Genomic DNA, 27,224 nt, shown 5'->3' on the forward strand with positions numbered 1-27,224 from the left:
ACCACCAAAGGTGGTTGAGGACAACAGGGCTAAAGGCCTCTGGGACTTCAGATTCCAGACTGACAAGCAGCTGCTGGCTAACCAACCGGACATCGTGGTGGTTGACAAACAGCAGAAGACGGCAGTGGTGATAGATGTGGCGATACCAGCTGACAGCAACATCAGGAAGAAGGAACATGAAAAGGTTGAGAAGTATCAAGGGTTGAAAGAACAGCTGGAACAGATGTGGAAGGGCAAAGCCGACGTGGTCCACGTGGTAGTAGGAGCACTCGGGGCTGTGACCCCCAAACTGGGAGAGTGGCTCCAGCAGGTTCCAGGAACGACATCTGAAGCTTCAGTCCAGAAGAGCGCAGACCTAGGGAACAGCTGAGATACTGCGCAGAACCCTCAAATTCCCAGGCCTCTGGTAGAGGACCCGAGCTTGAGGTAGACACAGATACCACCCCATGAGGGTGAGAGGGAGATTTATATATATATATATATATATATATATATATATATATATATATAGGTGAAACTGACATTTTACTCCACATTCAATACACTGTCGTGGGAAAGCTCCTAAATATAATTGACTATATGATGATTATAATGACAATGAAATGAAATTTAAATTCAGTTGAAAGCGTAGAGTATCCTTTAAACCTCTTTCCAACATTGTTGTCATTGTATTGTCTCAGTCAAGGTCATTTCACAGGTCGGTCTGTGCGTGTAATGATCTCCTCTGGAGATTTAATGATTAATAATTCTGATTATATAACCAGAAACAAAATGCAGCTTCATGCAAGCTGATATGAACTCAACAGAAATACACACAACAACAAAGACACAAGCCAAACATAATAAAAAAAAGTGGAGATAAGAAATTAATACTTCGGCTATGATACCTCAGTTCTGTTAATTATGTACTGTTTTAGCTTTTGGGAAAGGAAATGTTGAATCTGTACAGAGACATTTTATAAATACTTCTTCATTAAGTGGAACGGTGTGTTTCCTGGGCTCAGTCCAGAATGATCATTTGTTTGATCCTGTAATGTGTAATTTTCCATGCCATGCTTAATAGCTCATATAATGAGTCTTGTTTGACTGTTCACTGAACCAGCCTTCTTTACATATAGCCTCAGGCTCTTCCTGCTTGGTTAAGGTCAAATACGGTATAAAACCAGCCAGAAAGAAAGCCTCCTTCACACACACACTTAAATTACAGAATGGCTCTATCACCTTGACAGCTGTTGAAGAAAAAAGATTTTGCACAAAAACTGACTGTCTTTGCTGTTTTTGCAGTTACAACCCAGTTAAATACAGAAAAGACAATCCTCCATTCTGAATGGAGTTACCAGCGGCCAGCGGCGGTGTTCAACTGGCTGCATACAAACCCAGACTTCCTCCGTCAGTAGTCAATGTGAAGACGACACCTGGAGGGTTTCATGAGTCTGGTTTCTATCAGTGTTACGGTGATGGGAGCAGTGTAGCATCCCTTGGATCTGATGCTCTAACTGGCTACGAGACTCTGGACGCCCCGCCAAACTATGACTTCTACGCCAACACAGGGGTGTGGGGCCGACGGAGACGCTTCAGACCATCTCTATACCAGCTGCATGCAAACACTGAGGTGAGGAATCTGCTTTTTTCTACTTCTCAAGTGACCGAAATTAAGAAAAAGAATAACAGAGCGCAGGTCGAATAGTTCATAATTGTAGCGTCTGTTTTCCTCTGAATATGCTTCAAATGGTCTGAAACAAATCCTGATCATGATACATCAGTTAGGATTCAGGTCATCTATATGTCCTTGTTCAAGTATATTTTTTAGCCCCAAGATTATGTTGTAAAACCTGCTACAACTGGCTACAAGAAATGATCTAGAAGATCACGTTTTTTTTATTCAGAAATCTATCTTGTGTGAGATAAACGTAGGAAAGGTGTCACTGTAGTCCTAAGATAGAAATCCGTAGAAAAACAGATAATGTCCTGGCAGCAAAATAACCAGGACATTTTCCGTTATGTTTACGGACATTTTCGTCAACCCTAAAACTTAAATTTCTGTTGATATACAGGATGTCACGGACACTTCTGTTAATCCTAAAATGGAAACTTCTGTAAATTTACAGTATATCCTCCGTACCTGTAGCCAAATAGCAGGCCTAACCTTTACATTCTGGAGGGAAAACAGACGCTAACGCTAGCATTTGTACGCTACCTATCGGTCTTTGCGGACCACCTGAGGCTAAAACTGGGGCTAACTCTACCTGACGTCCACTGAAGTTTAAAATATAAGCTTTGGTAAAACGTAAATTACAATACCAACCGAGCTCAAAATGAGTCAGCAAAATATTCCTGGCATATCTGGTAACGGTAACGGTCGACAACAGCTGAACTAAACAACAAAACAGCTTTCCAGCTAAAACGACACTTAGCTAACGCAAAGTCTTTAACATGAAACACTCTGGTTAGACATTAATTGTTGATTTTTTTTACAACAGAAGTGAAAGAAAGGTTTCTCCAAATCTCCAAATCCGAAATTTGAACAAAAACTTTGCCGTGTGTGATGGTCTCTGCCTTTTCCAACTTCCGCGCTAGCGGAGGTTCTTGTTCCCACAATGCAATGCGTATTTAAAGATACGGGTAAAACTCCTGTGAAAAATCAATTCCTTCCTTCCTTCGTATTAACACTGTACATTAGCCCGTAATTTTAGGGACTTTTCTTAGAGTGAGTACTTTTTTGTTTGTCTATATAATAATTTTAACTTTGCATGGACATTTTTGTGTTGAACCAGTTTTATGAACTTTGATTATTGTCTGACGATAACACCAGACAGTTTTCTTCAATCACCATGGAATACTAAATGAAATGTTAACTAAAAATTTGTAATAACTCTAGATGTTAAACTGATTTATATCACTCATCATTTCTGTTACAAAGTCTACTCTCTCTGTTTATTATGTCAGCATATCAGCAAAATCTCACGGCAGAATTGAGCTCATTTCACAAGGAATTCCTTTCTTCCTTTTCCTCCCTGTTGAAGGGTAAATTTGTGTTTGGTGATTTGGGGTTTTATAAACGAAATTTACTTGACTTTACCTGACTAGGTTGACTCCAGTCCTCCCATGTATGAGGAGACAACAGGTGGACAGATGGAAGGAGAAGACAGCTCAGAGGAAGATGAGGAGGAGGAGCAGAAGGAGCCGCCACCTGAACCTACTCGCTTTGGCTGGGTGCAGGGAGTCATGGTAGGTTAGGGTTAGACCAGTGATGGGTTTTGTTGGATATCTGTAGTTGTAGCTGCTCAATACCAGTCTTCAAACGTTAAGTTGAAAATGCTATATATAATATAAAATGTATTAATTACACACAGTATTATCTGTGTAGTGAAAATTTGCCTTTGCTTTTTTATTACTGCTTTCTCACAAAAGAAACTTTGAATTTAAATTCCTATCAGACATTACCAACATACTGTGTATTAAAATCTATGCTCACATCTATGCATCACACTTCACTCTGACATATCACACAAGCCTATACACCGACTAGCTATTTCAATAAACCCTATTATTTTATGTATATATTCACATGTGTAACATTTAAGTTGCTATTTCATGCACCTTTAGCCTATGAGTAATTTGATTCCTATCTTGTTTTGCGGGGGACAGGTGTGAGGGTAACAGACTCGGGGTAATGTGCTGTGAGAGAGAAAAGTCGGGTGAACACTGTCTTGCCGTATTGTCGTTGGTTAAAGAATATTATTCAAAGAGAATTTGTAGCCCGCTGATTACCCACAAACCAGAAGGACTGGAGCACGCTACCGACCAGAGAAGTCTCTACCTTGCTCTAGCTTCTACTGAATAAGCTGCCTGCCTGTCTTATCCCTTATCTGCCTGTTTGGGCTTTATTAAGAAAGAACTATTCATTACGATACAATTATGAAAGAAACCTCTTAATTGTGCTTTGATTTTGGTCAGTAATTATAAGTAATTTCAATACAACGTCAGTATGCTTTACATTAGTTTGCATTAGTCAGACTTATTGCATTTTTTTGCCCTAAACAGCCCTAAAAAAACCTTGAAAGAACAATTGCAAGCTGGAGAGAATTAAGTTAAACTTTGTTTCAGTTAGATTGAGGAAGCTCAATCGTGGACAACTGGACAATTTTGAATAAAAACACAATACCAGCCACTAGGCTACTCTACAGCACTCATAGTGTGTAGAGCTCAGGCTGTAGAACCATGTAGTTCAGTTAGGCTGGCTGAGTGTCTATATAGCGCTAATGTATACGGCCGCTTAGAAAAAAAGCGCTGGGTCTTTTTTCGACGCGCACCTACTTTTTTGTGCAGTCACTCCAAGTGCTTCTAGTTTCAAATCTCTGAACTTTCAGAAAGGCCGGGTATCCCTGACGCTCTGCCAGTGCTTTCCTGCCAGAGAAAAAAAAACACTATATGGACACTCAGCCTTATAGAGGCAGGAAAGATTATTTTCCTGTTGAAAACACTTACTTTACTAGTGTTGGTGTTGAACTTCGAATGCTTGCTGTTTTTTTTGTATTTGGTATACACTACACTACACAATATTAGGTAATTCTGTCAGTAACTCCTCTGTCTTTTTTGCAGATCCGTTGCATGTTAAACATCTGGGGGGTGATCTTGTTCTTGAGGTTGCCTTGGATCACTGCTCAAGCTGGCATAGGTACATCAACAAAACCTGTTTATATGCTTGGTCAATTGTAGATGCAGTGCACCCAGTTTAAAATATGTCTTGAATACGTCAGTCTATGAAAGCTCACCGTCATTCTGTCTGGCTCTTTCTCTGTGTGTCTTTATGACAGGTCTTACCTGGGTGATTATCCTGCTGTCCTCTTGTATAACTGGGATCACTGGACTCTCGACCTCGGCCATCGCTACCAACGGCAAGGTCAAAGGAGGTCCGTTTGCTCAGTGACACCTGCAACAACCTACTTAAAGGGACTGTTTGTAAGAATCAGAAATTGCTTGTTAACAGCGACACCTGTGGCCGTTAAGTCAACGGAAGTCAACGTCCTGTTGCTCAGGGTCGCGCTTGTGCTCGCTCTACATAGACATGAACGAGCATCGCTCAAATCAGTGAGGCGACACACGTTAGCTAAAAGCACAATATCACTCTATATTTCACCTGCTTGGCAGTAATGTTAGCTGACCAGACGAAGGTCTCTCCATGAATCAATGCTGATCCTAGTGTTGGCTTTTCCTGCCTCAGCCTCCCGACCGCAGTCGGAGGGAACAGGGGAGACGCCGGAGTTTTAGTCGGAGACGATAACGTTTCTCTCTGCGGAGCCCCGTCACTTCACAAGACACGGGAAACCTCTGTTGGTCTGGAGGAGCTGCAGCAGTTATTTCTGCACAAACGTCCACTGTACATTCACTAGATATTCTCAGAGCTAAACTAACTCTTCTGTAGTGTGTAGTGTGCGCGCATGCACGTGAGGGGTGGAGCGAAAGAGTGAGAACGAGCGCGGTGTGTGAGTGAAGGCAAGCAGAGGAGCAGAGACTCCGGTCCTGGAGACCAAAGCTACGGTCTCCCCCGCGTCCTCCGACCGCGGCCAACACTGTTTAACAGACGGGCTTCACTAGATACAACCAAGAGGTTTTGGTGCTTCCGTGTAGTTTGTATTGGAGTCTGAGTCTGAACAGCGTAGCCACACGCGATCGCGCATGGAACATTGACCTGCAATGATTTATACATGTAAGAAGTTACAAACAGTCCCTTTAATAAATGTGTTATGTAAACGAAAGGAATAATATCAGAAAAAACTAATAAGGGCTGTATCTGACATTGTTACATTTTATTGCCAGTGATTCCTAACATCATGACCACATTTCCCACAATACATGATTCCCGCTGCTCCCCCTCCCCCTCTTGTCTTCAAGGCGGTACCTACTTCCTGATCAGTCGCAGCCTCGGTCCAGAGCTGGGTGGGTCCATAGGTCTGATATTTGCCTTTGCCAATGCTGTAGCTGTGGCCATGCACACTGTGGGCTTTGCCGAGACTGTGGCGGACCTCATGCGTGTAAGTAGGATGTGCTGTGTGTGCGTGGAGCAACTTAAATGCTAGAAAGTAAACACAGTTTTTCATTCTGTTTAAATACACCTGAAATTTCTCAGAACTTTCTATCCTCAGGAAAATGGAGCTGTCATGGTGGACCGAACCAATGACATCCGCATCATTGGCGTCATTACAGTCACGTGTCTACTAGGTATCTCTATGGCTGGCATGGCATGGGAGTCAAAGGTTAGCTCGACCAAATATATGAGACCATGGTGAACTGCCATCGTGATTAACAACAAATGGTTGGGATTTTAAAATGTTAATTCATTTTGAGAAATACTTCTATTCTTCTATTTCTTGCCAAAAGTTAGATGAGAAGAATGATACCACTCTCATTTCTATACCTAGGCTATATATGTAAGGGATAATGTACAGCGAGCTGGTCATTGTTGTGAAATAAACCCCGACAGGGCGATGCCGCAACCCGACTCAGAGCGGAGGGGTGGACCCCAACGCGCAGAAGGGGTTTATTTCATAACAATGACCCGCTAGCTGTACATTATCCCGCTTATTACACGGCTACTTACTGAAGAAATCAATAATTTGACACAAAAATGGTCCGCCAGAGTCCGACATCAGTACGGAGTATTAGGGCCACATTGAGGGAAAAATAATAAATCTGAGATTTCAAGAATAAAGTCTTAATATTATGAGAATAAAGTCATATGTTTACGAGACAAAAGTCGTAATATTATGAGAATAAAGTCATAATATTATAAAGTAATAATTTTACATGTTATTTTTTTTTTCTCGTAAAATTATGACTTTATTCTCGTAATATTACAACTTCTTTTCTCATCAAGTTATAACTTTCTTATCTTAATATTACAACTTTTTTTCTGGTAAAGTTATGACTTTATTCTCGTAATGTTAGGACTTTTTTTCTCGTAAAGTTATGACTTTATTTTCGTAATATTATGACTTTATTCTGGAAATCTCAGATGTTTTTCCCTCAATGTGGCCCTAATACTCCGTAGTACATTTGCACTTTGGCCCTCTCTGCATTAGACTTATATACTATATACTTAGACTATAAACTGTGTTACTTTCATCCCAGTGCTCAAATGTTTTGCGGCTCCAGACAGATTTGTATTCATTTATTTTTTGCCTAAAATGGCTCTTTTGATAGTAAAGGTTGCTGACCGCTGCATTAGCCTGTTCTTGCATGTAAATATCTGTCTGCATCAATATGTTTACCAGATATTCTGCCTTCCACAGGCCCAGGTTCTGTTCTTCCTGGTCATCATGGTGTCATTTGCCAGTTACATTGTTGGAACGATCATCCCCGCTTCGCCACAGAAACAAGCCAAGGGTTTCTTTAGCTACAAAGGTGACTGTTCAGTCACTTGCTCAGAGTATCATATTCTTGAGTGCCAATGCAAAGTTTCCTTTTTCAAATATAGAGCGATTTAATGGGTGTGGTGGCTGCCAGAGCTCTTCAGTAAACTCACTATTCCACCTTCAACAGCGGATATCTTTACCACCAATTTTGTGCCCAATTGGTGGGGACCAGAGGGCAGCTTCTTTGGCATGTTCTCCATTTTCTTCCCCTCAGCCACAGGCATCCTGGCAGGCGCTAACATCTCTGGAGATCTGAAGGTACATTAGTATTGTTTCTTTCTCTCTGCCTATTTCTTTTCTTGTAAAATCCTGATTCAGAAAACATCACGCATTGTTCTCAGTGGTATATAAAGCTTCCCTCACACATCATCCTGTTGACTGGTAACTCAGTTGTACTTTAAAAAGCTGTACGTCCGTGTCTTTTGTTCTCTCCTTCCCAGGATCCAACAGTGGCCATCCCCAGAGGAACACTGACGGCAATATTCTGGACCACCATCTCCTACCTCATCATCTCTGCAACCATCGGTACTGTGTGGCCCAATTGCCTACTAAATCTGTGTTTAGACTACCTTTGATTGTGGCTCAGAGGGTAGAGCAGGTCATCCACCAATCAGAAGGTCGGTAGTTTGATCCCCGGCTCCTCCAGTAACATATCGATGTGTCCTTGAGCAAGACACTTAACCCCAAATTGTTCCCGAAGGCTGAGCCATCGGTGTGTGAATGAGTATTAAGATCCTGATGGGTAAAGTTGGCGCCTTGCATGGCAGCCTCTGCCGTCAGTGTATGAATGTGTGTGTGTATGGGTGAATGCTGACATGTAGTGTAAAGAGCGTTGAGTGGTCGGAAGACTAGAAAAGTGCTGTATAAATGCAAGTCCATTTACCGTTTACCCATATAGTCAGTTGGTCTTTGAATCACACTGTTGATTTTCTTTTGCAATAATGTCTACCACTATGAACTTTTCTCAACTTTATTCATGGCTTCTTACCAAATGCATTTAATGTAATCATGTGGCATAAAATGATTCATGATTAATTCAGGTAAATTCAGATTAAATATGTAAAAAAATATATATTGATTTACAGTAGTAATAAGTTCAACAAATCCAAGAGTAAAGGTACTCAAGATCCATCAAAGACCTGATGTTCCAAAACCAATGTAACCCATCGGAACTCTGCCCGCCAGTTTAACTGTGCTAGCCACTATAGCCACACCTTGTGCACAGTCCTGAAGTACTGTACAGTGACATATTTTTGCTTGTTTACAGTGTATAAAACAGCATACATTATTAGTATTATAAATTACCTTGCAGACTTTTGCTCAGAACTTTTACAGTTACTTATTGTATATTTTTAAATATTATTAGCAGGTTGCACTACCTTGACAAGACAATGTTTCATCGTATGCAAGTATAATGACAAAAGTTTAACTGACACATTTAAATAGAACTTGGATATAGATATGCTGCCACAATAGCAGTGCAATAGCATGCAGACATAGAGTATAGTAGGCATTCTAGAAACTCAACCCCCAAAAGTTTGTTTGGACATTTTAGATTTTATTTCTACCATAAACAAGTGCCAATAATACAATATACATGAATTTATGTTCAGGATTTACAATTTTATTTATCATTATTTTATATTTCTTTATTAGTTTTTTGGGATTTTGAGTTTGAATAATGTGTATGCATATGCATATTTTTCATACAAGCTTGTGTGTTTGTTTCCTCCCAGGATCCTGTGCGGTGCGGGACGCGTCCGGCCTGTTAAACGACACCCTGTCAGCGTCCTCATCTGGCGAGGATTGTGTTGGTTTAGCTTGTCAGTATGGATGGGACTTCACAGAGTGTATCAACAATAACACATGCACCTATGGCATCAGTAACTACTATCAGGTCAGCACGAGCTCACTCACGAGACACACACATGATTCTGCTCTCTGTTTCTCAGCGTGAAGCCTTGTTACACGTTGTGTTCATGTAAAATTACCCACATTTTTTTTCAGTCTAAATCACAAGTCTGCAAAGCACAAGCCAACTCTTTACATGGTTTCTGGGTAATGAAGTCCTTTAGAATTTCAAACACCAAAAACATTTACCTCCTGTTGCTACCTGAGGCCTGTACTACGAAGCAGGATTTGCGGTTAGCGAGGTAACTCCCTTGAAGGTTTTCCGTCCTACGACAGTTGGTCACTTCTTACCGGTGTAGATCGCCATGGTAACTGATGCTGAACACCTAACCTGCTCCAGAGTAGGTTATGTTCCAGATAACTCGGATAAAAGCACCGCCTACTGACCAATCAGAGGTCAGTGCGCGGATCGTATGATAATATTAAACAAATACGAAGAAGTTTAAGTCATAATCCAGAATAAAAACAACACAGTTTAAACTGACAAATGCAGGAAGGACAGCTGGCTGGATGCCGTGGGTGATTACTGCTTTGAATTATGTTTTTATATTTATTGTTTTACTTGCTCTCGAGTCCGTTTCACACCGCCTGAGACGGGGACGCAGCTGAAAGAAGGTTGAAATAGTCACGCACGCCACATCAGTGTTAAAGGGCATAATGATGTGTAATCCATTCATCCATTATACTTCTGAAATGTATTTAGGCTATACATCACTGCCCCATCTAGACGACTATTCCGGACTTTTGAGTGTTCCGTTAAATTAATAATTCTGTTAATTTACACATTCACGCATCGGGAGTTTTTTCTTTTGACAGCTGTCCTTCCTGCATTTGGCAGCTTCAACTGTGTTACTTTAAGTCTGATTATGTGTTTAACTTCTTCGTATTTGTCTAATATTATAGTTTGCTCTTCCTTTGTAAAATGTGCCGCTCTGCCTGTCTGTCTGCAAGTCAGTAGACTTGTCCATGTCTGTGATTGGTCAGATGCTGCAAACCCCGCCCCGTTCATGTGAACGCGCTCATATCCAGATTGAGAAACCCTGAGTTGATTTACCGAGTTGATAACCAGCGTCGTAGGACCGCTTAGCGGGATCTCGTTTGTTAGTTGGTTAGTTAAGCCAGGTAACGAGAAGATACCCTGGGTATGTTGAACTCGCTTCGTAGCACCGACCTCTGGAGTCACCAAAACATAAAGCGGCCGTGTCTGCTGTCCATTTAAAGACATTTATGTGACTTTTCTTTCCATGCGAGAAGAAGCAAGAAAATACATAATGGCAACAACGACAGCAACAAGCCAAACAAAAAATGTTATTCTGCATAAAATGACTCAGTCTCCCTCTGTAATAATCAGTTACATTAACAGTAGTAAAGAACCTCTGGTGAGAGAGATGAGACTGATAAGTAAGCCGTACCTTTCTGTCTGTAGTCGATGAGCTTGGTGTCAGCCTTCGCCCCTCTCATCACTGCTGGTATATTTGGAGCTACACTGTCTTCTGCTTTGGCCTGTCTGGTGTCTGCTCCCAAAGTCTTCCAGGTACACACACACACACACACACACACACACACACACACACACACACACACCAGATACACTTTATTTTGTGAATGTTATTTCTTTTCATATTTCAGGGCAACCTTTTCCATCTCCCCGTGCCTGTTTAAACACATGCTTTCATTTCTTATTTTCTCTTTATTATATATATTATATTATATATATTTTTTTTTTCTGGCAGTGTCTGTGTATGGACAAACTCTACCCTCTCATCGGCTTCTTTGGCAAAGGTTACGGCAAGAACGACGAACCGCTCAGAGCCTACCTACTGACGTACATCATCGCTGCCTGCTTCATTCTCATTGGTGAGGCTTTGAGAATGATGGCTGGAAAATGAGTTTTGTAAACTAGAACTTGAAATGGGAAAAATGTCTACAAGACAGCAATAACAGCAGTATGCTGAGGAGGCGGAGGTGGAGGTGTGCAGCTCTTCATCCAACAGCTTACTGTTGCTGCTTCTTCCCCCTTGCAGAAATGAAAAATGATCAGCTGACAAAAATGTCCAAAGTCGCCACGTCTCGTTTTGTAGTCTCTTTTGTGAAGAACGATCACTGTTAGCGCTTACCTCGGTGACATACATTGTGCTTTATTTGCGTTATAATGTTGGGTTTGCATTAACATTAACTCAATCCGGCTCCGACACAGTAAAAAGTGAGGCTCATATCTATCAGATAAAATTACAGTAATCCTGGATTACATGCTGCATTGTCTCCTGTCAATCCCTCAAGTGTAGGTAGGCAAATTTGTATCCAGCATGGAAATGGTGGACTCCACCGTTAAGAATGAAAACTGCAGTATAAAGATGTAATTACAGCATGTAGATACATTGAACTGCTATTGGATAAAAAACGCAGACAATGGGTTTGATTTCATGAAAATCTTTTAAACATGCTTCTCATAAATTCTGTCTTGTCCCTTCTGTCTTTTCTCTCCACCAGCTGAGTTAAACACCATCGCTCCCATCATCTCCAACTTCTTCCTTTGCTCCTACTGTTTGATCAACTTCAGCTGCTTCCATGCCTCCATCACCAACTCACCAGGTTGGAAACTCAGAAGCTGCACATTGTGCTTTAAAACTGAAGGAGGCGAGATTGGAGTAAATATGAATAAACATTTTTTTTTATAAAACAGTCGCTATATAGTACATGAAACAGGTAACCTGAAAAAAATCATGTTCCTCTGTGTCCTCCGGTGCTCCTAACGGCATCTGCAAGATTTCACAGACCGGAGAAAAACAAGCAGTAAGAGCTGATCGGAGGTCTGGTGTCCATCTGCTGTCTATGAGAGCTGGCTGTCAATCACTCACGAACTCCGACCAAACGGTCAAACTAGGCAGCGCTGATCAAATATGAATCAATATTCTGTTACTGTAATGCCTATTTCTCTCCTCAAATGTTTTCAGAATCATCTTGTAGTGCACGGTTTAGCTGTAAAATTAGAAAGTTTGTGCGCAGCAGCCATTGTGAAATCTGGTGAAGGAATGCCAAGTTCCAGTCACATGACTGGAGCACAACCAATAGGAACGCTCTCTCAATGAAATGACCTGTGATTGGTCAAAGTCTCCCGTCATAGGCTAGATGTTCTAAAGCCTGAAAACAGAGCCATGAGGAGGAGCAGAAGTCTAGTTTTCTCTCAGAACACTTGAATTACAATATGCTGAAATGTTATTATGGGATTTTTGCCCAATGATGCCAAAAATATACTGCCTACTGAAGCTTTAACACAGAAAAGCATTTAGCTAGTGTATTTAGCATTTAGCAATGAAACATAGCCGAATTGCTTGTGTGTGTGTGTGTGTCTACAGGTTGGCGTCCGTCCTTCAGGTTCTACAATAAGTGGCTGTCGTTGCTGGGCTCTGTGTGTTGTTTGGTTATCATGTTCCTGCTGACTTGGTGGGCAGCCCTCATTGCCTTTGGCGTCGTCTTCTTCCTTTTGGGATACACACTCTACAAGAAGCCTGGTAAACACCACACACACACACACACACACACACACACACACACACACACACACACACACTCACAGCCTGCAGTTAGCCTGCACACCAAACAGCTGTCATCTTCTACTCCATTCTCCAACTCTGCTGCTCTTCTCTGTGCTCAGCTGTGAACTGGGGCTCCTCGGTGCAGGCGAGCTCCTACAACATGGCTCTGAACCAGTGTGTAGGCCTCAACCATGTGGCGGACCACGTCAAGAACTACAGGTCAGAGACAGAATCACACAACCTGTAGTTTGTCTTCTGTGATCTGAATGTAAAAGGAGAATGTTTATTTTGCATTTGGAAGTGAGGTAGGGTAGAAACTAGGGATGTTCATAATTAACCGTTTAGCCGTTAACCGACATTAAGCATTTTAACCGATTAACGCTATCGGTTAAAACAGTTAAAAGAAATATTTATGATTAATTAAAAAGCTGAGCGGCTCGTCTCTTTAAGGAGAAAAGCTGGTTTACCTTAATAGCCCACCTTAAGAGGCGGAGTTTGCATTGCAGGATACAGGAAGTTGGCTCTGATCTCTCCGGCCCGCTTGAGCCAAGCCCCGAAGTGCGCCGGTCGGCGATCGTGACTTTCGTAGTGGCCAAACGGCGGCACTGCAACTTCCGTGTCCGTCACGTGATGCATTGGGCCCAAAAATACTTTTTCCCATAGACTTACATTGGGAAAGAGACGTCTGTAACTCAGCGGATAATTTTTTTTGAGGTGAATCAACTTCCCAGTACGAATACTCTAATAGTCCTTACTTAAAAAATTTAGTTTTTAAAGTTGTAAAACGCACGAATAGCCAAATCCAAAGTTATTTCCCTTCCTCCGTTCATGTGAGTGAGACCCAGACCGAGAACATCCAGCATTGTCCTCATGCAGACTTGCATTTTAAGGATCACTTCCTGTAGTTGGTGCAGGTGGTGTTCTCACTTCTAAAAGGAATAGTTGCTTATCTGCAATGTTGTCGAGAGTTCACAATGAGAAGATCAATATTCATATCTGCGATCACTTACCCATATCAGTTAAATATGAAGCTACATACAGCAGACGGTTAGCTTAGCTTAGCATAAAGACCGTAAACAGGGGGAAACAGCTATAGCGAGAGTCACGAGGACTTTCTAGTCTCTGTGCCCGTCTCCAGTTGATGCTCACTTCCTCCAGGCCATCCTCTAACTATATCCACCAGAAGCCCCTCAGACTCTCTTGCTCAGTCTTGGTCTGAGGTCGAAAAGTCTTTTTCTCTTAGGAAGGTTCCTAACGGAGGGAAATGACCCGGAAGTATCTCAGTAGCAGCCGTGATAAGAGCTGTTCAAAATCTCAAAATGTTAAGGAAAGGAGCTTCAATGCTTCCTTTATCATCTCCTTTAGCATAGGATACACCGGAGCATCCTTTACCAAAGGAAAGGAGATAATGCCGTCCCACAATTCCTTGCGGCCGCGACTTTTAAAGCGACGCACCATTCTGCTGTTCATGAAAACAAACAATATGCCCATCCTGGATAATATTTTCATAGTCATATACTAATTGGGATTCATGTTCACAAATATGGGTGGGCAGTGAAAACCATTTATTGATGTCGAACAAGTATCAAATAAGTGTTTTATATATTGATTGTCCGGTGGCAGCATTCAGGATGGAGTGAGTGGATTTGCAGTCATGTGTTCAGACACCCATTTCAACCTGGCATCTCCATCCTTGGTTCTGTTCATCTAATAGTGAAGTTGGACACTCTTCTTCCTTTTAATCTTACCTTAAAGAATGTCACATGTTTCTATATTGCAGAGTAGAAGACAGTCTTGGGGGTGAGACATCGTTCTCACCAGGCTATAACCCCCCCGCTACGAGGGATCCGAGCTTCCTTCAAACATGTCATTCGGGCCATTAGCAGTTCTTGGTCGATCCCTTCCCATCTCCGTTAGGGCTATGATCCTCGTTCCTCTGCATTGACCCCTCTCGGTCTGGTATCTGACCACTCATGGTTTCACCTATATTTTGCAGCTGCAATAAAACATTGAAAGCCCGGGTTTGCAGGGGGCTGTGAGAGGTCATCTTTAAGCTGTCCTTTTGTTCTGCTCAGAAATATCATCACCCTGTTACTTCCTCATCTGTCTGCTATTTAAATAAACCTACTTGTTTAACCCCTACAAAAACACAAAAACAAAAAGTGTGAAAACACATTACTGTATTACAGGGGGGTCATGTGCCAGACTATGGTGTTAGTGAGTTTTAGAGGTGCTTGCAGGTGGATGTTGTTATTTTTGGACAGAGCCAGGCTAGCTGTTTTATTCTGCTGTTTCCACTCTTTATGCTAAGCTATGATAACCGTCTGCTAGCGGAAGCTTCATATTTGTTGTACAGACATGAGTGGTAACGATCTTCCTATAGCTTTTGGCAAGGAAGCAAATAAGAATGTTTCCCACATGGTAAAACTATTCCTTTCATGTTCACATGAAGTCAAGATCATGTCCCAAGTTCTGTCACTCATTCATGTCAACAGTAAAAACAATGAATGGGTCTCAGAAACAATATCATTCCTTAAAGGTGCAGGTGTCTGCAGGAGCTCTGCACTAAACTGCTCAACATCTCCACCTTTCAGACCCCAGTGTTTGGTGCTGACAGGTCCTCCCAGCAGTCGGCCAGCTCTGGTGGATCTCGTCAACTGTTTCACAAAGGATCTCAGTCTCATGATGTGTGGCAATATAGTCACTGTGAGTCCAACCCCGATGTGCACAGACATACACACCACCCGGTGATTAAAGATTACACTTTTGATTCAGTAAAAAACACAAGAACAAACATATTTTTTAAATATTTGGAACTGCCGTGTTTCAGCGGTCACGGCGTTGAGTTGAAGACTGAAATCATTGTCCATTTGTCCCTGTATCTGTCAGGATGGTCCCTCCCCATCAGCAGTGGAAAAGGCGAGCGGCGACAGTCACGTTACCTGGTTGAACCAACGGAAGGTCAAGTCATTCTACAGAGGTGTGGTGGCTGCAGAGCTACGATCAGGAGTTAACATGCTGCTACAGGTCAGAATTACACCTCATCAACTGTCTCACAAAGCCAGCTAACTTTGGGGTTACACTGGATGTTCACTCTCAGAAAGATTGCTCACGCTGACTTCAGTTGCCATGGTAACTAGACCAAACTCCTGACAGACCAAAACATATGAAAGAACCATCTCCTGACCAATCAGCAGACGTGAGAAAGGTCACCGTTCCCAAAGGATGTTGGAATGGACAAAATGCTGCACGACACTAAAGTGGCAACTACAACAGAGAAGAGCAGCATCGTTACAAACCAGTAGAGAGACTTTGCTTTGCATGGCAATGTGTTACACACAGGGAACGTCAGGAGCGCATGGCGGCTGGGTGGCGTGGTGGCGGCGTGATTCACGCGTCGGGTGTTCACACCAGCTACGTTTCAGTTGCGTTTCTGCTGCAGCTGTTACTGTCAGCCCTTTCTTTCTACATATAGTTTGCCTTTTAATGGCCATTTCATTTCATTATAAATATCATTTATATTTATTTTAGACAGAGAAATGTAAAGAAAGGTGTGGTAATTTGTAAATAATTGTAATAAACGACAGTTAAAACTCTGTACAGGTAACGCAGCCGCCACGCGCTCCTGACGTTCCTGGTGTGTCTCGGGCACACTGGAAACACAATGTAGGTGTACAGTCTAATCAGTGTCCTGCTATGATCAACACATGACCTCTACTGCAGGTGGATAGTTTGAAGTAGTGAATGTTATGAGTTGACTTTGTGAAAAGAAAATGGGAAATTAGAAAAAAAGAAAATTAGACGGAGCTCCTAAGGCCATGCTACTTTCAAATTATGCTAGCTTTCCAACATCGTCGACCCTACCTTTAACATGTGGCAGTGGCCTCTCTCGTGTGCACACATTCACAGCTGGATCAAAGTGAGAGTTAAAGGACCAATGTGTAACATTTAGGGGAATCTATTGGCAGAAATGTTTGTTTTTTTGTGTATAATCTCCTGAAAATAACAATGGTTGTGTTTTCGTTACCTTAGAATGAGCCGTTTATGTCTACACAAGGAGCCGGTACTGTCCAGAGTCCGCCATGTTTCTACAGTAGCTCAGAACGGACAAACCAAACTCTGGTTACTTTTCCTGCTTGAGTCGATAACGCTGCTGTCGCCGCCGCTCTCTCTCTCTTGCTTCACCACTCCCTTCCCACGCAGACACTCACTGGCTCTACTCCAAATGACCAACAACTGGCTCTAGACAGGGCTATTCACGTTTTTGCGTCGGCCACCGCAGATCACCATACACACTTGGCACACGGGAGAGGCTTCAGTTGGTTGCAATCTGCAACCTCACCGATAGATAGCCCCATATCCTATCCTACACACTGCACCTTTAATAATGCCAGTTGGTAACCAGCTATGCGAGATCTAGGATTGTCAGTGTTAGGTTCAGTGAAGCCAGATGCCTCAAAGTGAGCCTGAGGAAGTTGAACTTGCGTTTGTGAGACAGGCCTGATTCATCTCTTCTTCTTCTTCTTCTTCTCATGTTGTCGACCGTCCACCAGGGAGCAGGTTTGGGTCGTATTAAGCCAAATGTTCTGCTGATGGGTTTCAAGAAAGATTGCTGCAACGACACGCCTCAGGCTGCACACAACTATATAGGAATACTACAGTGAGTACAGATGGGGATTAATAAACTTCATCCTGTGTGTGTGTGTATACACTTTTGAACCATTTTATAAGCACTGATGATCATATTTTTTGCAATAAAGCTGTTTGTGTGTTTCAGTGATGCATTTGACCTGCAGTACGGCGTGTGCATTCTGAGAATGAAGGAGGGACTGGATGTCTCTCATCCATCTCAATCACACGGTGAGGGCCTTTTTTTTCAAATTAGAGCGGAGCACACAGAGTAAATTCATTTCGCACCATCAAAGAACTCTGACTGCTGCTGCAGCTTCACTAGTGTTAACAAGGGGGCATGGTGTCCACATTCATCCATCATCATTTGACTATAAATTAATTTATATACATAGCAAATTCCTCTGTTTTTATTTCAGTTAATCCAGGCTTTGATGGAGGACCTGAGAGTATAAACACCATCTCTGCCCCTTCCTGCATTCAAACAACTGCATGTACGTATAACCATGAACATATCATTTGAATTAATTTCTTATATGTATCATGGTAATCGTAAAAAATCTTGAGTAAACACGGCCTGAGTTGCCATTTTCTTTCAACCAAAAGACGTTATTTGCAACAGAAATTATTACAAACAACAATAATTAAATTCCCAAATAAATAAATTAATGTGATCATGAAAGCGTGTGAGAAAGGGACTCTATGTAAGAATCAGAAATTGCTTGTTAACAGCGACACATGTGGCCGTTAAGTCAACGAAAGTCAGCGTCCTGTTGTGCTTGCTCTACATAGACATGAACGAGCATCGCTCAAAACAGTGAGGCGACACACGTCAGCTAAAACCACAATATCACTCTATATTTCAGCTGCTTGGCAGTAATGTTAGCTGACCAGACGAAGGTCTCTCCATGAATCAATGCTGATACTGTGTTGTCCTGCTTCAGACTCCCGTCTTCTGCAGTGTGTGTAGTGTGCGCGCATGCGTGTGAGAAGGTGGAGCGAGTGAGAGCGAGCGCGGTGTGTGAGTGAAGGCAAGCAGGCAGAGGAGCAGAGTACAGCGGAGACTCCGGCCCTGGAGACCAAAGCTACGGTCTCCCCTGTGTCTTCTGACCGCGGTCGGGGGGGCTGGAGCGGGAAGAGTTGACACTGTTTAACAGACGGGCTTCACTAGATAGAACTTTTTGGTGGTTTTGGTGCTTCTGTATAGTTTGTGTTGGAACAGCGTAGCCACACGCGAGCGCGCATGGGACACCAACCCGCAATGATTTATAAAAGTGTAAGTGTAAGAAGTTACAAACAGTACCTTTAAACATGGGAAAATGCCACCCAAAGTCATTGATGGGGAGACAGCGGGGGAATATGCAACACACTTAAACACATGTAAAAGAGTATAATGCTTGCGTGAATGTGTACATAAATGAAAATAGAACTACCGAGGGTGCATCCCTGAAACGGTGAAGGATAATAGTGAGGTTTATTAAAGCGATAGTTTGGGTTGTTGTATGAGGTACCTATCTATAACTTAATAAATACTGTTTTTGTCAATGGAGTCTGGCATGGTCTGAAGAGAGCATAGATAACTTTCATCAGAAAGGGCTGTCTGACAGCAAGGTAAAGAGGTGAAAATATTCTAAATATAGCGTACACTTATACTGATATTGATTTTTAAAATATGTTATGCTGACGGTCCCGTCCACAGCAGTAGTTTTGGTACTCCTGTCTGTTTCTCCAAACTGGGGGCATGCCGACTGTCATCTGCTGTAGGTAACACACTGACTATGGATAACTAGCTGATACAACCCCACTTCAAAACACCCAAACTATCATAACTACTACTGGAAGGGAGCGGGGAATGTGTGTGTGTGTGTGTGTGTGTGTGTGCGTGCGTGCGTGCGTGCGTGCGTGCGTGCGTGCGTGCGTGCGTGCGTGCGTGCGTGCGCGTGTGTGCTGCTCCGTCACACCTTGAATCTGGAAAAAAATAAGCTGTAAATGGCACTGCATGATAAATGTTTAACAATTTTCACCTTAAATACCCAGAAATCTGATAAATTGACGTCATTAAAATGTGTAAAACAATAACTATTTGTTGTGTGTACAAAATTGTTTGCAGCTTCTGTCTCCATTGAACCAGAGCCTCAGCCTGGTACGGTGTTCCAGAAAAAACAAGGAAAAAAGACCATCGATGTGTACTGGCTGTCTGATGACGGAGGTCTGATCATCTCTCCATCCATCTATCACTTTCGTTTCTTCTGTCAAGAATATTAGCAGAGGTTTCCTAATCATTGTGTGTGTGTGTGTTGTGTGCTACCAGGCCTGACCCTGCTGCTGCCCTACCTGCTGACTCGGAGGAAGCGCTGGGCCAGATGTAAGGTCCGAGTGTTTGTGGGGGGAGAAACAGACAAGAAGGAAGAGCAGAGAGAGGAGTAAGCACTTGGATTAGTTCCATATCATTCCGATTACTAACACGGTGTGTTTCCGTGTAACGTATCGGCGGATGCCTCTCTCATTCAGCAGCCTTGTTAATCTGTATAACGTTACACTACGTTGTCTCTCATCCCGTCATCTGCCGCTTTTTTCTTTCTCACCGCGGACGGCCAGCAGCTTCCGCACACACATCCACACACGTATCTCTCTGCTCTTAGAAGGAAGGAGAGTCACGTCTCATCAACACGTCATCAACACGTCATCAACACGTCATCAGCTACACTGCGCATGTGTTATACCATGTGGTTTCAACGCTCAAGCTGATCGGGATCCTTGATCGCCACCAAAATCTAATGGATTGTTCATTGTGCCACACCCCACCCCTCCAAAATTTCAATCAAATCCATCACAAACTTTTGGAGTAATCCTGCTAACAGACAAACAAACCAACAAACAAACCAACAAACCAACAAACCAACAAACCAACAAACCAACGCCGGTGAAAACATAACCTCCTTCCTAGGCCTTCGACCTTGGCGGAGGTAATAAAAGGAAATGTAGAATTTCTTATGGAGATCAATGAACTACGGAATTATCAACAATTCAGCAATCACTTTGACTAGCGTAGCAGGACATAAAGAGAAAACAAGAGGTGGAACTAAAGACATTAACAATGGCTGCAGGTTCTTTAAACCTGTAATAACTGATTTTGTGGCCACTGTGGGGGTGACAGAAACAAGCTGTAAAAACAACACTGAAACAGTTGATAGGCTAACATACTGTAGGCTTTTCCTGCTAAGACAAGTCAAAATGTCACTCATGATTAAAACAAAGAACGTATATCGCTAAGAAGTGAAAGTCAATTGGTCGTTCCGTTGCAACGTCAGCGTCCAGCAGCAGAGCTACTCCTCAGCCATTTTGGACTGAAAGCGACTACCGGACATCAGTAAAACGTCCGCCTACAAAGTGCCGTACAAAAGTAAAACTAAATTATTTCTATTCTATTGTCATATATAATGTCTCTACCGAAATGGCCGGTGTTGAACAATAAAAAGATTATAAATATGCATACTATTATAACTATTTACTTACTTACTTATTCATTTATCAAACTTTTTTACCCGGCTGCTTCACAGAGAAGCATAAAGTGAGCGATGGACATAAATAGAAGTTAGAAAAATGCAGCACACAGATTCTGAGAGCAAACTTTTTCATGTGAAGGATCCAAAATCGATGTCCAATAGACCACAGACCATGGATGTATAAGAGAATGTTGTCAAAAAAGCACCAGAGTTTTGCCTCTTGGTTAAAAGACTATTGTTGTGGTATGAGATTATGTGAATTTTTTTTAAATTACAGATTTATATTCTTTTTCCAGGGTGTTGGCACTGATCAAGAAGTTCCGTCTTGGTTTCCATGATGTTGAAGTGCTTCCTGACATCTACCAGAACCCCCAGCCTGGAAAGTAAGGCTGCCAAAACTTGCCTATGAGAATGAAACAACGGGCAAACAACGGGGAACATGATCGTGCAATTCCACATGTGATCCAAGTTGAGCTGGGTTTACCAACTGGGCAAAAGCACCAGAATGCCAGGGACCGGCACGGATCCAGGTTCACTGTGTGTTGACTGTTCTGTGCTACTTTAATTGAAAATATGTCTGGGAATAAGCACCACTAAAGCACAATATCAACTGACATTATACTGTAAGTGTTCTGCTTTATTAGCTGATCTTGAGGCCCTGTCATGAAAAGGTTGGTTCGTCAGGTCTTGTTTAAACCCTAATTATGTCAGTTTTGTGCTGAAAATGCAAAAAATACACAAGCACTTTCGCACTTTAATCTGTCTCTATTATCTATGTATTTATATATCTATATAATGCATATTCCTAAATGAATGGGGGATATGCAAAGAGGAAAGAAGGGGTTAATAGGGGCCCAGTAGCTCATTTGTGTCCCAGGGCCCAGTTGGGCCACGCATGTTTACACTTGATTTGCACTTAATGCATTTAGAGTGCTTTGTTTTGAGGATAAAAAAAACGGACTGAGCGTCCCATGATGTCGAATAATCCTCTTGTAGTGACCGTGACATCCATGGAAGTCATTGCCATCACTTAAACATGTTGCTGTGCTGTATTTTAAGCCAACACTAGGATCAGCATTGATTCATGGAGAGACCTTCGTCTGGTCAGCTAACATTACTGCCAAGCAGCTGAAATATAGAGTGATATTGTGCTTTTAGCTGACGTGTGTCGCCTCACTGTTTTGAGCGATGCTCGTTCATGTCTATGTAGAGCGAGCACAAGCGCGAGCAACAGGACGCTGACTTTCGTTGACTTAACGGCCACAGGTGTCGCTGTTAACAAGACATTTCTGACTCTTACAAACAGTCCCTTTAATTCCCCATGATCCCTGTTTGTCTCTGTATGCTTCAGTGTTCATCAGTTTGAGAACATGATGAGTCACTTCAGGCTGGATACAAATCCCAAACAGGACTCTGATTCTGGGCCACCGAGACAGCAAGAAGAGCCGTGGATGATCACTGACCAGGACTTAGAGAGGAACAAGGCCAAGGTCTGACACACACATACAGAAACACACATACTGACGCAACCTGAATCACACACATTTGGATACAGCACATATAGAATTTAGGAGGAAGAAATAATCCATTGAAACTTTGTCTGTGTGATTCAGTCTCTCCGTCAGATTCGTCTCAACGAGGTTGTGCAGGATTACTCCAGAGACGCTGCCCTGATTGTTATGTGAGTACAGTAACTCTTTCTAGGTCATGGGAGTGCTTCTTTATTAGAGTAAAAGGAGCGGCTGTGTAATTACGTGGTATGCCGACTGCTCTTGATTCTTGGCTTGCACAACACAGACACAAGTCCAGTCACTTTGCCTTTAAACATTATCACTTGTGGATGCTTTGACCTCCTTATTAGCAGTCAAACACAAACTGTTGACCTTATTAACAAGCCTTCTTTGCTGTGACTCTGTGTGTCTCCTGGCAGCACCATGCCGGTGGGGAGGAGAGGAGCGTGTCCCAATACTCTCTACCTGGCGTGGCTGGACTTCTTGTCACATGATCTCAGACCTCCAGTCCTGTTGGTTAGAGGGAACCAGGAAAACGTCCTCACCTTCTACTGCCAATGACATGTCTCCTATATACAGTCCAATATACAGATGCTGAACTACAACTTATAACTCACTAATATCCTGACATTTTTTAATCTTGAATTAGACATGTCAATGCCTTGATGACTAGTGATGATTATCTAATCCTGTAATTAATGTATGATTCATGTAATTACCATGTTCTGGGCCTATAAGTCAACGTCTTAATAGTGTACACATTTTAGAAATCCTACAAATCACTGAAGGGAACATATTTAAAACTGAAGCCATTATTGATTGTAAAGACAATTGTTTATCAAAATGATTTGTAATGATTGACATTTGACATCGTTTGTAATGATAGTATGTACGGAAGACCTCAACAGACACGATTCAACCATTTTCTTAATACGGTTATCTCGAGTTCATGAGTTAATTATGTCGTTAATTCGAGAAAATTAGCTATGTTATCTCGAGATAACAAGATAACTAAGTTGTTATCGCGAGAAAACAGATTTTCTTTTATTTCTTATAATGTCAAATCAGCCAAAATGCATTCAAACGGCCCGGATGTAGCTGACAGCATGGGTGTATACATGCTGATACTGATGGACTTGGTGAAGTTAGCAGGAGGATTTTCTGATGTCTGTATTTCTGTATGGTTTTTTTTTCCAGCAACCAAAAATCAAAGAATAAAAGACATTTGCCTCACAATTTCGTGGTATTTTCTTTTAAGTTGTTTAACATGTTTTATACTACTTGTGAATATAATCTATTTAATCTTATCTCCATATTGTTAACACCTTATTTAAAAAAACGTATGTAGTCAGATATGTATCCTTCCGCTAACTTCACCAAGTCCATCACTGACAGGCTTGATAGGGCTGTCAGCTTGATCTGGGCCGTTTGCATAGCTTTACCCTCGGCTGATTTGACACAAACATTATAAGTAATAAAAGAAAACAACTTTTTGTTTTCTCCTGATAATGGGATAACAACGTTTGTTTCCTCGAGATAACCACATAATTAACTTGTGATCTTAAGATAACGGCATTAAAAAAAAAGAAAAGAATTGCTATTCCACTAGAACACTGTCATCCGTATGCCATACCACAATGTATAATCTCTATATGTTTTTGACATTTTGCAATTAAAGTGCTGTATATGATATTCTGATTCACACATTCTCTATCAGTGTTAATTGCCAAACCAAGCCACTATGATTTTGAGGAGAGCTTCTGACATCCAGTCTTGTAGTTTTGTTATCCAACGTCTGTAGTATTATAATAGCCTACTTGTTTTTTTTTTGTGTTTGCAGTGACACTCAAATACCCATACTCCATAGTGTGTTGAATAGCTACTGGATCACTGCTTGAGATCATTTGCAAGTCGATTTACAGCTGATGTAACATAACTGATGCAACTTCAGTGGATAAACAGGTTTTGCTGTCAGAAAAAAAAGTGCTCTTGTGTGATGTTTGCTGTTTGCTGAAAATGAGGACGGAGTGAGAGGTCTTTTCATCTTTGCCCTCTCAAATAGGGAGGACCACAAGAGTCACGTAAATGGTAATAAAGAATTTAATTGATTAATAACTAATTGTACAAAAAAATACCCATTAATGAATTTGTTTACGAATTGATTTATGAATCTATGAATAAATGTGCTAAATTACAACGTAATTCATTGTTTGACATTTTAATGGGCAATAAAAAGAAGAATTATAAAAAATAATTTATAAATTAAATATTAATCCGAAAATAAATAGTTTAAATTAAAAAAGGTATTTACAAAAACACCATGAAACAGTCAATATGTACATCATTTAAAAATACATTAATGAATTCATAAATAGATAATGGAATTTAAAATTCTATTTGAAAATGCAGTTTAAAATGAGAAATGAATGACTGCACTCACAAATTGAATTAAAAATGCAGGCTTTAATCAGGCATTTAAAAGGGCAACTTCTTTTCCCATTTGCATTAGCATTTCCCCTTCTGCTTTTACTAAATGATTTAGCTATTTGATTAGCTAAATCATTCAGCTTCCCCATTTAGCTTTAGCTTTTTTTTGTAAATCCCTTTTTAATTTGAACTATTTATTGATGTGCTTTACAAAGCGGACATAAAATTAATAAAGGATGGAATACAGTACAATGCCAGATACACACACATTTCCACATATATTTACAAACAAATATAAATAAATCTGAACGTGGTCTGTAAACTACAAGTAGCCTACAAATCGGATCTAACAGGATGTAACTTTTCCTGTGACTTACTGTAAATTCTTTGAAGGCTGCGGGAAACATGGATGTATTAAGAGAACTGGATACAGCGTTGGAGGCGGGGCTCCGTTCATTCCTATGAGAGTTGCTCAGTGGAGCATGTAGCCTAAATGGCTCGACTTCCGTCTGGAAAAGGACCCGGATCTTGGGCACGTGGAACATGCGGAGTAGCGTCCGCTCGGTCACGTGATTCGGTCACGGGGTCCCAACGTCACGCCGTCATCACGGCTTGGTGCTCCAGCCTCGGTCTGGGTCTCATTCACATAGACGGAGGAAGGGAAATAACTCTGGGTTCGACTATTAGTGCATTTTACAACTTTAAAAACATATTTTTTTAAATAAGGGCTATTAGAGGGTTCATATTGGGAAGTTGACCTAAAAAAAAATTATCCGCTGAGTTACAGACATCTCTTTCCATATGTAAGTCTATTGGGAAAAAGTATTTTTGGGCCCAATGCATCACGTGACTGACACGGACGTTGCAGTACCGCCGTTTGGCCACTACGAAAGTTGGGATCAATGACCAGTGCTCTTCCTGGGGGCTTGGCTGGAAACCATGCTGGAAACTGTCAGACTTGACTGCAGCTGTTAGTCACCGCCTGCTGCTGCTGCTTTCCAGGCGAGCCCTTAGATCAATGGTGAAAGAAGACTTCTTGTATTGAAATATCTCCTCTAAGACAGCTCTGTATAGTAGGAATTGATTTGTGTGACAGCAAGATTACCAACAAAGTTGTTAGGAATATTCTGTCAAAAGAATACTTCCCTATAACCCAGTTAAGAAAAATTATGTTTTCATTGAATTTGAAGCTGAAGAGGTTAAAATAATACGGAGGAGATATATTTCATTCCCTCTCCCTCCTAAGGTGAAAGAGGTGAACTTCAAAATCCTAAATGAGATTTACCCAACGATCGAATTCTTAAGACTGAGGTTTCACTTTGATGTGAATAACTGTATTTTGTGAAAGTGAAATTGAAAGTTTGGAACATGTGTTTTTTCATTGTGAGTCGGAAGATTTTCTGGAATGACATGCAGAGCTGGTTACAATCCAAGAGGACTGAGCTGTCACCACTGACAGAGAAAACGGTCACATTTGGTATCTTTGCTGTGAATCAGAATTTGAATTTTTCTTATCAGTATTTTATTTGTATGTTATTAAGTAATTTTTTTTGTATACATAAATGCAAATACCTTATAATTAAACCCTGTCTGACTAGTATGAAAACTGCTAAGTAAATCTTTGTCGATTATGACTGACAAAAAAAGGTGTTAAATTATTCTCTTTATTTGATATGTACAAATTAATTTGAGATGAGTCCTGTTTCTTTTGTTTAATGTGATGTGAAAGTAAAACTGGTCAAGGAACAAGTAATAAAAAAATAAAATAAAATATATATACATATCTTTTTTTTTGTTTTATTCATTTATTATTTTCTATTACTTGTTCCTTGACCAGTTTTACTTTATTTCTATTCACTTTGAATATCTTTGCTATATGTTGTTGCCCATGCTCAACCTAAAGTTGTCTTTCTTACTGTTATAGTTGACAGTGCCTTGTTGTGTGTACATTTTTGATAACGAATAAAAAAAACTTTCCAGGCGAGTCGCAGTTGATCTCCAACGAGCCTATTACTATGCTGTCTAGCTGCCCCTGTCTACCTCTGATTGGTTCCCCTGATACTCTCACCCTAACCAATCTCTACTCCTCATGCCTGAACCTAACCAATCCAACCAACCAAGGGGACGAGTACTAGCCAATCAGAGGCAGAGTAGGGCGGGTCATGCCTTCGCCTTCACGAAAGGCTTCCCGAGTAGCCTGCACGTCTGAGCACGAGCTCAGATGGTAACCAATCAGGAGCGGCCACCGTGTGTTTGGAAACAACCTTCCTCCTCCTCCTCCTCCTCCTC

The 27,224-nt window shown here is 41.4% G+C and overlaps 1 protein-coding gene across 1 annotated transcript; it reads left to right on the forward strand.

Moving 5' to 3' along the window:
* Positions 1-1,189: 1,189 nt before the first annotated feature.
* slc12a3 (solute carrier family 12 member 3) lies at positions 1,190-24,199 on the forward strand. Its single transcript, XM_074631502.1, has 26 exons — positions 1,190-1,612; positions 3,088-3,228; positions 4,603-4,678; positions 4,818-4,913; positions 5,896-6,035; positions 6,147-6,257; positions 7,293-7,404; positions 7,543-7,673; positions 7,856-7,940; positions 9,152-9,312; positions 10,753-10,860; positions 11,060-11,183; positions 11,817-11,918; positions 12,683-12,838; positions 12,982-13,081; positions 15,457-15,568; positions 15,752-15,889; positions 17,416-17,522; positions 17,640-17,722; positions 17,911-17,985; positions 19,602-19,700; positions 19,803-19,914; positions 21,294-21,380; positions 22,349-22,487; positions 22,611-22,678; positions 22,928-24,199. Exons 1-26 carry the CDS (start codon positions 1,328-1,330, stop codon positions 23,067-23,069), a joined length of 3,090 nt encoding a protein of 1,029 aa, XP_074487603.1. The 5' UTR covers positions 1,190-1,327; the 3' UTR covers positions 23,070-24,199.
* The last annotated feature ends 3,025 nt before the right edge of the window (positions 24,200-27,224 follow it).

This window comes from Sebastes fasciatus, chromosome 4 (genome assembly GCF_043250625.1).
Source record: "Sebastes fasciatus isolate fSebFas1 chromosome 4, fSebFas1.pri, whole genome shotgun sequence".
Lineage (NCBI taxonomy): Eukaryota > Metazoa > Chordata > Actinopteri > Perciformes > Sebastidae > Sebastes > Sebastes fasciatus.

Excerpts from the sequence above, each read along its gene's own strand:
- slc12a3 (XM_074631502.1), top strand. The coding sequence starts at position 1,328 with ATGGAGTTACCAGCGGCCAGCGGCGGTGTTCAACTGGCTGCATACAAA. Across the intron at positions 15,569-15,751 it reads TGTGTGGCAATATAGTCACT|GATGGTCCCTCCCCATCAGC; the intron begins GTGAGTCCAACC and ends TGTATCTGTCAG. Across the intron at positions 17,723-17,910 it reads TCATCCATCTCAATCACACG|TTAATCCAGGCTTTGATGGA; the intron begins GTGAGGGCCTTT and ends TTTTTATTTCAG.